Consider the following 13,372-nt stretch of genomic DNA (forward strand, 5'->3'; position numbering starts at 1 on the left):
ACACAGAAGTGGATGATCACAGTCAGCTATTGGATGGATCACACGGCCCCCAATGGAGGAGCTAGAGAAAGTACCCAAGGAGCTAAAGGGAACTGCAACCCTATAGGTGGAACAACAATATGAACTAACCAGTACCCCGGAGCTCTTGTCCCTAGCTGCATATGTATCAAAAGATGGCCTAGTCGGCCATCACTGCAAAGAGAGGCCCATTGGACTTGCAAACTTTATATGCCCCAGTACAGGGGAACCCCAGGGCCAAAAAGGGGGAGTGGGTGTGTAGGGGATTGGGAGGGTGGGTATGGGGGACTTTTGGGATAGCATTGAAAATGTAAACAAGGAAAATACCTAATAAAAAAATAAATTATAAAAAAAAGAAATATAAACAATTGTATATTTTGATGTTTCCTTATCTTACTGCTAATAAAACGTAATTGAACTGAAAAAAAAAAAAAAAAAGAAAAGACAGTGTTGGGGGGGGGGGCTGGAGAGATGGCTCCGTGGTTAAGAACACTGACTGCTCTTCCAGAGGTCCTGAGTTCAATTCCCAGCAATCACATGGTGGCTTACAACCATCTGTAATGGGATCTGATACACTCTTCTGGTGTGTGTCTGAAGACATCTACAGTGTAGTCATATAAATAAAATAAATATTAAAAAAAAAAAGAAAAGACGGTGGGAAGATGGGCTTCAAAAAAGCAAACTGTGGGGACTAGGGAGATGGATCAGCAATTAAAAACACATACTGCTTTTATAGAGGACCTGAATTCAGTTCCCATACTCAGGTTGGGTGGCCCACAACTCTTTATAACTCCAAATCCAACAGATCTGACACTCTCTTCTGGCTCCTGCAGGCATTGCACATATATGGTGCAACCATACACACACACACACACACACACACACACACACGTTTATATAATTAAAATAATAAAAATAAGTATTTAAAAAAGAAAGCAAAGAAACATGGAATGGCAAGGAGGTAACGCTATCTCATCTTCTGGAATTGTAAAACCGCTTCTAAATTGGGCTCTGTCATTTCCAGACCCATGAGAGAATGTAAGCCCTAAGCTCTAACTGATTGACTTATCAAAAAATGACTTGTTACCAAAAGAAAATGGACCAAGGACTTGGACAGATAATTTACAAAAGAAATACAAATGTCAATAAATATAGACAGATGAAAAGTGCAAAAACTGCTTACTCTCACTAGTAACCAACCAAATAGAAAGTGCAAGATACTCAGTGTTAGACCATCAAACCACACACAAAAGTCTGTACATGCTTAGCACAGATGCAGGCTGTTTTTGTTTTGTTTTGAGACGGGGGTCTCACTGCTGTGTGTAGCACTGGTTGGCCTAGAACTCACTATGTAGACTAGGCTGGCCTCAAAATCACAGGGATTTACCTGCCTCTGCCTCCTGAGTGCTAAGAATAAAGGAGTGTGCCACCACTGCCAGGCACAAATGAAATTTCCTGAATCTGTGAATATGGAACTCAAGGAAAGGAAGATCCTACTGTCCTAGCTGTACTAGAAAGGGAAAAATGTAAAGAAAATAATTTACAAGATAGCACATCTCAATATAGAATATAGAATTATTCAAAGACACATAATAAAGTCCCAGGTATATCTCTCTGTAGCATCACGGTTGAATGCACTAGAAACAGCCTCACACAGATAGGTTGGGTTGGCAACTTCAATAGCCATGAATGGCACTCGAGAGAGTGGCAAGGATCGCTCCCAGCCAGTTTCCAAACAAAGTAAACCATCACCTTTCCACCGTCTCCATACTGGCAGCATTGCCAGGAACTCCGTGTATAGTCACATCACAAAATCATTTTGTATTCATTTATGAAATGATTAAGAATGATGATTATACCATTTTCCCACCTGCTTTCATGTTCAACAGGGCATCTGAAAGTTCTTGAGCTGTATGTGCATAGTGATTCCTCTTTTATATTTACCCAAAACATACAATTCACCAGTACTCTTTCTTGTGTGTTGGGCTGCAACCTTTAAAATGAATGCTATTCAGGGTTTGAGCCTTCAAGAACAGCAAGAGATTCCTCGAATGTATTCTCACAAGCATTACAAATGCCTTTTGAATTACTGGGAACATGATTCTTTAGTAGCACCATAAGAAAAAAATATTCTTAGGGAAAAAAAAAACTATTAACTGTTTTTCTCTAGCCTGGCTCCAGCCTCAAGAGTATAAAATGAACTGAGTTGGAAGAAAGGACTAACAGGGACAGGCTACAGGGAGCAAGGAGGAGGCTAAGTTGCTAGGTTACCACTTGAACTAATCTAAGTGGTCCCAGAGGGGTACCAGAAACAGGTCTCTCTCTAGCCCACTAAGTTGAAGGCCCTCCCAAATCTCAAAGGAAGGGGGTGGTTTCCAAAAGTGAGGGAGGGGCCCAATCACTCATACTAGACACAAATAAAGAAATGAGACAGAAGCACAAAGAAACAGACGGCCCTGTATTTCTAAAACCATTCAAGTCTCCTTCATTAATTGGCTTCCCCCCAAAAGAAAGATTTCTTTATTAAGAAATACCAGAGAGTGAAAAACCCCAACACATACACATTTGTAGGCTCACACAAAAGTGCAGAGATTTACATATTAAATTGCTTTTAAGTTAGAAAATAGATTTAAAAACAAAATACTTTTCTCCCAAACAAGGTAAAGAGATTTGGTCAGTAGGAAAGGGGGCCTTAGGGGTAAGGTCAGGATGAGAAGAATGGAACTGAGCTTCTATAGAATTAGAATCCACCTCTAATCCAACCCCACTCCTGGGGGGGGGGAACGCAGAAGATGCAATAATGATCTCAGCTAGGGCCAGGAGGGCCCCAGAGCCAAAAGGGCAAACATTTCCCCTTCCCTCTGAGGGTTTGGATCATTGCCAACCATCCTGGCCTGGGGAAGTGGGATGGGTGCATAGGAAGTGTGAGGAACGGAGAGGAAGGGGAGAGTTGGAGAGAGTGTCAGCCATTGAAAACATCAAACAATATAAGGCCTCTTTCCCCAGAGAATGATCAATTCTTCAATCTCTCAATTCGATCAGAGCTCAGATTAAGGGACAGTCCCAGCTGGTATATGGTATGAATGGGACAGATCTTCAGGCCAAGGTCTTAAATACAGAAGGTTTGTTAAAAAATAAAAGAAGAAAGAGAGAGAGAGAGAGAGAGAGAGAGAGAGAGAGAGAGAGAGAGAAAGTAGATTTAAAAAACAAAACAACAAAAAACCAGCAACCTTTTGCACTAGAGATAAAAGATTTCCCTTTTGATCCTTCCCACCAGAAAGAGAAAGCTCTTCTGGCCAACCTAAGGGGCATCAGAAGAGTAGCTGAGGTAAGTCGAGGAAGGGAAGCAATCCATCCTGGCCCACAAGTGGAGATGGGCTGAGTACTGACTAGAAAGGGAGCCCCATGGGGGACAGGTTGATTGGAAAAAAGCACACACACACACACACACACACACACACACAAATATGAGTAACTTCCGCACTCTCTCTGATTGCCCTAATTTTGAACTAACTGAAATTGAACTGTAAGAACCAAACAGAGAGAGAGAGAGAGAGAGAGAAGCAGAAAGGAGAGACTCTGAATCAATCTCTCTCCCAATGACTCTCCCCCCCCCAGAATATTCAATGCAAATTCTGCAATAATCCAAAACAAAAAGACACAGGGAAACCTGGGAGCAGCCAAATTTCACTAATTACAAGTAACCAGAGTGAACCAGGAGTCTTGAGGATAGACCATTTGAAAAGAAATGCATGCTATCACTTGTTAAAGATCACTAATGAAATATTTCCAAGGGGAGGCCCTGGGGAGCCTGCTTTGAAAGCCAAGACCCACTTGCAGCTAACACTGTCCATCTACTTAAAACAATGAAGAACATGGTCTCCTAAGTAGGTGGAAACCCTCTACTCTCCCAGTCTTCTTCACACTGTATATTGCTTGGAAGTCCTCTGTTCATAGTCTAGAATAAGATAAATTTCTGCCCAGATTTAAATAGATCATTGGAGAGGTTGAATTTGAGAGGTATGAATCTCTTGAACCCAAGGGTACCCTGGAAAATGGAAGTATGGGACGTAACAAGCAACCCCTTCTACCCCACCCGCCCACCCCCTGACCCAACACACAAACACATTCACAACCCCATGGTGGTTCTTGAAATGGAAGAGGAAGGAGGAGGCAGGCATCTTGCATTAGACACAGTTTAATCGCCTTCAAATAGATTAAAAGTCGTGGTTTGCACCCCTCCCTGTCCCCGTAAGTCATCCAGACAAGACCCTGGCTTAGAAAGAGAAAAACACAGGTGCTCTAGGAAATATAGCCACATATAATACATAGTTCTTCTTCCCTGAAATAGCGCAGGTCCCGAGCAGAGCTGCCTGGGGGGCTGCAGTCCACCCCCAGGATCAAGTGGCTCTGGGACTCTGCCGGTGGAAGTGCTGGAAGAGCAGGGGCTTAGATGAAGCCCCTGGTGTGGTTACCGTTGCCAGAGGTGGGCTGAGGCCTTGGAGCGGGATACCCGGAGGGCAGGGCAGCAGTGCTGGGCTTTCCCTCACTCAGCCAAGGCTTAATGGAAGTACTGATTAGTCTTTTTTTTTTTTCTCTCTCTCTTTTGTTTTGAGGGGATGATGAGGGAGGGGAGGGGAGAGGTGGAGAGGAGAGGAGAGGAGAGGAGAGGAGAGGAGAGGAGAGGAGAGGAGAGGAGAGGAGAGGAGAGGAGAGGAGAGGAGAGGAGAGGAGAGCCTCTCTGTGCCTTGGCTTCCCCATTTGTGCATTCACGGCCTCTGTAGGCCTTACACAAGAAGTTTGAGGGGTAGTGTTTGAGTGAGCACTCAGGCTTCCCCTGAGGAAAAGAAACCAGCAAAGTGCAGACTTTTATTACTGCCAGTCCTGCTCCCGGTTGAAGCAGGAGTCAAAAGGAGAAAATGAAAGTGGACTCATGAGCAAAGAGGGGAGATGAGACAGAGAGTGTGAGGGGCTGTGTTGTTGGCATCTCATCAATGCTTATTGAGAATAGCACAGGCATTGAAGTTTCTGGAGAACGTAGGAGAAATGTATTATCTCTACCATGACTACTTACGTATAGCATCTAATGGGGGAAAGAGTGGGACTTGGATGTTAGAGAGTAGATGGAGGGGGGAGGAGAAAAGAGAAGCTACAGAAATAAATACAAGTGGAAGGTACCTGCCCTATTCCTAAAAGGATTGGCTGGCAATGCTGGCACTTTGGAGCCAGGAGAATCCTCCAGCGTCCCTCTTAGTTCTGAAGGAGTAAAGAGCCCAGTTAGGATTCCCTGGCCAGAGGTCTCTGTGACTGCCTCTGGACTCGGGACATGCAGCAGCTGGAAAGGACTGGAGTCAGTCTTGAGACACTTTAGCCCCAGAAAGAGACCAATGACCCCCAGCAGAGGAGCTAGGATCTGGAGGGAAGAGGAGGGGAGTCCAAGGATACCTTGTGGCTGAGACAATGGGAAACCAACCAGTGCCATGTCCCAAGAGACCCATTTGTCCAGTTGCCAGATGTGACTGGCATCTTCTGCCACTGTCTTAAGTTCAAACATTAAAAAAAAAAAAAGTTTGCAGCAAGAAGATGCCAGTAATTGGGTGACTAAAGACCAAAGGAAAATAGTAATAAGGGACAGCTTATTTGTTCTCTGTCTCAGGTGGTTGTCTCCCCTGAAATCTCTCATAGCCCTAATGAAACACAAACAAAAGTCTCTTCCATAGAGAGGCTACTTCTCAGCTTCGGAAGCCTCCTGTGGTGGCTCTGGAGGTTCTGGAGGTGGCATCTCTTCAGGAATGCTGGTGTCCTCTGCCATCTCATTAGAGTTCATATGCTCTGTGGAGGCCTGAGAAGTAAAAGATACCAGAGTCAACACAGAGCTCTTGCTTGAAGTCTAAATGCAGATATTCAAAGGCATTGAGTTCTTCCTTGAAAACTTTCAACCACAGTGACATTAAAGATACTCAGCCAAGGTCACCAAACTTGGACTCTAGACCAGGCTCTCACCATCTGAACCAGAATGCGCCTGCAGCTTATTTGAGGCCTATTCTTAACTGTTATGGACAGATGTTTCTACCATTATAAATAATGATAATAGCATAAACCATAAATAATTATATGCAAGCACACCCACCACAACAGAATTTTATACTGTGCTTATTTAACAAGCTCTGACCCAACGGTTTTCAATCCTGTTTCTGTCCTAACAGAGAACTGATTAGTCCAAACCAATGAAAGTGGTTTCAAATGATGCATATGGTTTAAAATGTCTCCTAAGTGATTTTTTCAATGTTTATTTTCATTTTATTGCATTGGTATTCTGCCAGTATGTATGTCTGTGTGAAGGTGTTAGATTCCCCTGGAACTGGAGTTACAGACGGTTGTGAGCTATCATGTATGTATGTGGTGGGAATTGAACCCAGGCCCTCTGGAAGAGTAGCCAGTGTTCTTAACCAGAGGCATCTCTCCAGGCCCCTCCCTGCTAAGTGATTCTAAAATACATCTTCTCCGATATGCAACTGAGAAGCACTAACCTATTCTGTTCTTATTTGGGACCATTCTCATCAGAAAAATGATACTGAAGATGACAACAATAACACGTAAACACACTTGCTGTCCCTTCAAAAACAAAGAGAACACTTAGGGGGAAAGAGGACAATAACCTTACAAAAAGTATGCACATAAAATAAGATTCTATTTTGAAATAAAGTCCAAATTTAACGATCTATTAGAATGAAAACATGCTTGGCTAGGTTTCAGAATATGACTGCTATACAAAGATTAATTATGTTTCTCTACGCCCTAATGAGTGATGCAAAAAATAATGAAATTAGGAAATCAACTTCATTTACATAAATGTCAGAAAGGACAAAATAGTTCTGCAACAGAAGATACATTTAAAGCTACAGCATCAAAGAAAGCAAGGATACAAAAAGAAAACAAACATACAAACAAACAAAGGCAGCCCAAGCTTTTGGTAAGGGTTCCCTTCCTACCCGGCAGAGAGCAAGTGTCCCATTATATCATGACACAGAAGCAGGAAGGACAGTCGGGGGAACAGATATGTTCTTTCTCCCCGCCACACCCCTCCCAGTCTGTCTGTCTCCCTCCTGTGAGTGTAGGTGTGCATGTGGGTGTGTAGGTGTGCATGTGGGTGTGTAGGTGTGCGTGTGGGTGTGTAGGTGTGCATGTGGGTGTGTAGGTGTGCATGAGCATGTGGATATGTTGCAAGTACCGTAGCACTGAGCTCCACCTTTAGCAAAAGATTGCCATGTTAATGGCTCAGAAAGCATGCCATGGCAGCCAACAGTCCGCAAATTCATCTATAGTCAGTGTAACCTCTGTCAAAATTCTAGTTGGCTGCTTCACAGAAACTACAAAGCTTTACAATAATCCTAACGTCCATTTAGGATTTCAAGGAACCAAGAATAGCCAAAAACAAACATGAAAACGAAGAGTAAAGCTGAAGAAATAGTACTTCCTGTTTTCAAACTTGTTCCATGCTAAAGCAACAGACACAGTGTACTACAGGCATAAGAACAGACATATAAATCAACATACTGTAACTGAAAGTCCAGAAATAAACATACATTTAAGTTAATTGATTTTCAACAAGAATGTCAAGATAATGGCACAGATTTTTCAACAAATGATAGAAAAATAAGCAGATATCCACAGACAAAAATAACTAAATAAATGCATGTTCTTTACTTCTTAGCATGTATAGAATCAACCCGAAACAGATCAAAAATATAAATGTAAAAGCTGAAACTACCAAACTCTTAGAAACAGAGGAATACATTTTCACAACCTTGGATTAGGTAACAGTTTCTTAGACACAGCACCAAAACAGAAGCAATAAAAGAGCAATTGATATACATCAAGACAGCACATATGGGCTACAGAGATGACTCTGTGGGTAACGTGCTTGCTGGGTTAAATATGAGGACCTGAGTTTAATTCTTAGAACCCAGGGTTGGGGCGAGCCAAGAGTGGTGGCATGCTTCTCTAACCCCAGCACTGGGGAGGCTGACAAGGCAGGATCACTGGGGTTTGATACACAGCCAGCATACTCTATTTGGTGAGCTCCAGACCAGGCAGAGAGGATCACTAAACAAACAAACACACAAGCCAAACAAACAGACAAACTAACAAAACAAGGAAGCTGGAAGGCACTTAAGGAACACTAAAAGTTATTCTCTGACACCCCCCCACCTACCTACCACACACACACACACACACACTCAGAGAGAGAGAGAGAAAACAAAAGATTTGAATAAATATTTCCCGGGGGCTGGTGAGATGGCTCAGTGGGTAAGAGCACCCGACTGCTCTTCTGAAGGTCCAGAGTTCAAATCCCAGCAACCACATGGTGGCTCACAACCATCCGTAACGAGATCTGGTTCTCTCTTCTGGAGTGTCTGAAGACAGCTACAGTGTACTTACATATAATAAATAAATCTTTTAAAAAAAGGTATTGTCAATTCTGCACACTATTTTAAAAAAAAAACCAAATATTTCCCTTGTGAAGATATATACAAATGACTAATATTCATATGGAAAGATGTATGCATCATTAGTCATCAGGGAAATGCAAATCAAAGCCACAATGAGATAACACTTCACATCTACAGAAGCTAAAATAGAAATGATCTGATAGTCTATCAGAGACTGCTAGTGGGAATGAAAAATGGTCCAACCACTTTAGAAAGCATCTCAGCAGCATCCCAAAAGATGTTAATGTTTAATTTCTATAATAGTTACCAACTCTCTCAGCACTTTCACTCTTTGGAATACAGCCAAGAAAAATGAAAGCCTATGTCCGTGCAAAAAAAACCTTGCACAGAGATGCTCACAGTAGCATTACTTATAATATCCAAAAAGGTGGGAAAGTCACTGGCGAAGCAAACATGATAACTTAGGTTTGATCTCTGTAACTCACCTCGAGACAAGAGAACTGACCCTTTAAAAGTTGTCACCGGACCTCCACACATGTGCTGTGGCATACACATGCCTATGCTCACACACATACCACATAAACACACACCATAGTAATGACAAATAAAATTTTAGAAATAAAAACACAAAATGTGACAACAGTGAGTGGATAGATACAATATGGTGTATCCCTGTGATAGGATATGAGTGTGCCATATAAAGGGGTGAAGTACTGCCACATATAACACAGATTGGCATTAAAAGTATTACACCTAGGCCTGGGAAGCTCATTGGTATGTGTGAGGCCCTGGGTTTCATCCCCAGACCATACTGCTAAGGATATATATGGTTTCTTGGGGGGATAGAGAAGGTTTCTTAATGCAGAGGAATTTTTTATTTAATAACAATGATCATACAAGCATATCATAAGGAATTGTATATTTTAAATAGACATCGTATGGTATGTGCATTGTATCTCAATAAAGATCTTAGAAGGAGCATATTTTAGGAACATATTATGTAGACCAAGGTGCCTGGAAGAATGCTTACAACACGTGTATAGTCTACCAACGTAAGCAAATCATGACCTAGATCTAACACGTTCCTCTCTCTGTCCATAGTTTGGCCTCTATACCATTTTCTGTTTCTGTAATCAAGCTACTGTCCAGGCACACAGCAATGCTCTGCATTATTATCCCTCATCTCCAGCAGACAGGCAATGCTCTCCGGGCAGGACATCATTCCACTTGCTCACTGATGGATCCCTAGCACCTATGAAAGGAGTTGGCACCAAATAATTGATCAATATGTATCTAAGAAATGAGTAAATCTTAATCTGTGTCAAGGATACACTGATCTGAAGGCAGCACCAAGGCACAATCAGAGATGGGGAAGCTGGAGAGATCACAGTTATATTTGGAAGCTGTCAAGTGAGCCTATACGGTCCCTATCACCTACACAGCAGAAGTCCATGACACTTACTGGGCTCTGTGGCAACAGGCTACTGCTGGTCTCTTGAGTACTTGGAGGTCGACTTCCACTTTCCTCCAGTGGCAAAATACCCCTTCGATCCAGGACACTGACAGAAACAGAAGAATGAATCAAGGACTTGACAGTCACTCTTCTATCAGCTCAGTCCCCACTAAACCTTGGTCTGTACATCAGAAAGCACAAACATGCCTTCAGCAATCTGTCCTGACCCCAGCACACATCTGTCTTCCATTTACTCTTCCACACACTGGAGGATGTCACATTAACCAGGGAACAAACAAACGAAACAGCCAGCCCGTGGTTTTAGGGCTCAGGCTCATGGAGATGTGGTGCCCTGTGACAACTCCCAGGAAGACCTATTTGATATCAGAAAGTTCCATGCAGAAAAATGCAGCAGGGCAGGGATGGGGAGAGGTTTGAATAGTGCAGCTTAAGAGTCCAGGGTGTTTTTGTTACTTGAGTACCTAGGGGGCAAGGGGCCACAAAGCACTTCACAGCAGTTCTTCACAATGTTGCCATGGCTGTATGGATTCTGCACGCGATTCTTCCCTGTCCATGATCCTTTGATCTGCAAGATAAAAGCCAGGGCTTACACTGAAAAAGAAAGATGTCGAAGAAATACAGGCAGTGTGGGCTCATGAAGAAGGGCAAGAGGCAACAATTACACAATAAACTGAATTCAGCACTACCTGTCACTGACCTGTTCCTTTAAAACAGTTAAAGAGGGCACACACCCTGGAAGCCTAGAACTTGGGAGACCAAGGAAGGGATTCTGGGTGCTAGGCCAACCTAGTCCATAGAGTAGTCTCAAAATCCCACAAAAATAAATTTTTAAAAAATTGTAAATGGGGCTGGCGAGATGGCTCAGTGGTTAAGAGCACCGACTGCTTTTCCGAAGGTCCAGAGTTCAAATCCCAGCAACCACATGGTGGCTCACAACCATCCGTTGATGCACTCTTCTGGAGTATCTGTGGACAACTACAGTGTACTTACATATAGTAATTAAATAAATCTTTTTTAAAAATTGTAAATGGCTAAGATGGTATGGATGCCTTATGATGTATATTTTTTTAACAAAATTAATGAAAAAAAAAATAGGGACCAAGGAGAGAATTCAGTGGATAAAGAAACACTCTTGCCACCAAGCCTGACGGGCCGAGTCATCAAGACCCACATGGTAGAAGGAAGAAAACCAATCTGTAGTCTGCTGTCCACAGTGCACCTGTGCATGCACACGTGCACAAATGAATGCATTTAGTTTGCAAAGGAAAAAACAGTTGACCATGAAAAACATTTATAAGAGTTTAAAAAAATAGACAAATGTACATGCTCTATTTATATTTTAAAATACAGTGTACATATGAACTCACAGAGACTGTGAGAGCATACACATACGACCTGGGATTCTGTAATCCCAGCACAGAGAAGGGGTAGAACTCAGTTCTAGCACTAACCAAGAAGCTATTTGCCATGGATACCTGCTGGGGAGTGTCACTGGATATAACCACCACACTCCAGGGCAGGTCCCACCCATGTAGGCAGAGTTGGACTACACAAACAGACTCTATGTTTTGTTTTGCAGGGTACAGGGGTGTACTTTTGTTTTGTTTGACTTTGATTTGTTTTGTTTTTGTCATATTGGGGTTCTCTCTCTCTTTTAATCTGTCTAGAACTTTGGTTTTTTTTTCTTTCTTTCTTTTAAGAGAAAAAGAACATGAAGTCAGGTGGGTATGGAGGTGGGAAAGATCTGGGATGAGTTGAGAGAGGAGAAAAATATGACCAAAATATACTGTACAAAAAAAGTTAAATAAACATTAAATGTAGGTCTGGAGAGCTTCTGGTGTGTCTGAAGACAGCTACAGTTTATGTATGTATGTATGTATGTATGAATAAATAAATAAATCTTTAAAAAATTAAATTTAAACTATAGTGTATATGTACATACATAAGATCAAATCTACACAAGTATAGAAGACTATAAATCCTACCATTAACAAAAGTGATAGGTTGCTGGGCAGTGGTGGTGCACGCCTTTAATCCCAGCACTTGGGAGGCAGAGGCAGGTGGATTTCTGAGTTCGAGGCCAGCCTGGTCTACAAAGTGAGTTCCAGGACAGCCAGGGCTACACAGAGAAACCCTGTCTCAAAAAACCAAAAAACCCAAAAAAACAAAAACAAAAAAAAGTGATAGGTAGAAGGTAAAGTTACAGGGATTTATTTATTTCTTCACTATATTTTCTCATTATCCATAATGAATATGAGTCGGTAATTCCTTAAAAGTAAATATTCATTTGGTGCAACTATGCTTCTCCATTCCAAACTTAGAAGAACCAACTAGCCTTTTCGTTGTTTGCCTGTTTTGAGACAAGGTCTAGCTATGTCACTCAAGCTAACCTCTTTGTCACTATGCAGCCCCGAATTGCCTTCCACTTGACATCTTCCCGTCTCAGTCTTTCTTTTTTTTTTTTTTTTTGGTTTTTCAAGACAGGATTTCTCTGCTTATCCCTGGCTGTCCTGGAACTCACTCTGTAGACCTGGCTGGCCTCGAACTCAGAAATCCGCCTGCCTCTGCCTCTGCCTCTGGAGTGCTGGGATTAAAGGCGTGCACCACCACGGCCGGCTCGTCTCAGTCTTTCTAGCAAGCACTGCGATTATAGGAGTGTTCCATCACACTGAGACTTTGACTAGTCTTTAAGTACCCATAACTAGTTAAAAGACACGTCTAGCCAACTTTTCAACCTCTTCCTAATGTTCTAGAGCTCCAAACAAAGCTGTCTGCCTTTTATTTAACAATCTCCCAGTGCAGGGTTTTTTTTCCCCCATTTGTCTCATCCCTCCAGGCCCTGGAGGCACATTTGCTTTCCTAGCAGGTAACAAGGGAATGGGCGTGGAGAGGAGGACACAGAGCGGGGAAAATAAGGTTGACTCACATCTTCATTGGTGGTCTGATTGAGAGCCACAAGGAATGTGTGAAATCCAGTCAGCCCCACAACAGACCAGAGAGTGAAGAAGCAAATGAGGACTTCCAGAACAGTGAGGTTAGGTTAAGGAATGTCGGAGAACTTATGCTAGGTAGGGGGCTTGTGAGATCAGTCATACCCTCTTTATCTCTCGGAACAAATACCACAGAAAGCCAAATTATGTGCATATAACTAAAGATGAATTCTAAACTTCATGAGATAGATCCCTTATGAAAGATAATGCATTTCTGTTTATTCACTATGAATAAATCTCTAGCATCTGCGGTGTGTATCATTTGCCTGTTTGTCATTGGCTCTTTGAAGAGGACCTTTCGGAAGATGCCAAAGCCAAACAATGTTACCCACCACTGTTAATGGAAATCCCACCAAGAATAAACATTATAAATGAAAACCATCAGTGGGATGGAAACAAGATGTGGTTTATCCAAATCCCTTCTAAATCCCCTGTTC

At 42.3% G+C, this 13,372-nt stretch overlaps 1 protein-coding gene across 2 annotated transcripts in view; it reads right to left on the bottom strand.

Annotated features, from left to right (window-relative positions):
- Nucleotides 1-4,200: 4,200 nt before the first annotated feature.
- The window catches only part of Zdhhc9 (zDHHC palmitoyltransferase 9), a 36,924-nt gene continuing 27,752 nt past the window's right edge, over nucleotides 4,201-13,372 (bottom strand). For both annotated transcript variants that reach the window (XM_021153520.3, XM_021153519.2), the window contains exons 7-10: nucleotides 12,872-12,974; nucleotides 10,407-10,510; nucleotides 9,934-10,030; nucleotides 4,201-5,860 (exon numbers count right to left, since the gene is read on the bottom strand). In XM_021153520.3, the coding sequence (XP_021009179.1) occupies nucleotides 5,744-5,860; nucleotides 9,934-10,030; nucleotides 10,407-10,510; nucleotides 12,872-12,974 (421 nt within the window). In that variant the 3' untranslated portion in view covers nucleotides 4,201-5,743. The remainder of the gene's footprint in view (nucleotides 5,861-9,933; nucleotides 10,031-10,406; nucleotides 10,511-12,871; nucleotides 12,975-13,372) is intronic.

This window comes from Mus caroli, unplaced genomic scaffold, assembly GCF_978045245.1.
Source record: "Mus caroli unplaced genomic scaffold, Mus_caroli_1 scaffold_5, whole genome shotgun sequence".
NCBI lineage: Eukaryota > Metazoa > Chordata > Mammalia > Rodentia > Muridae > Mus > Mus caroli.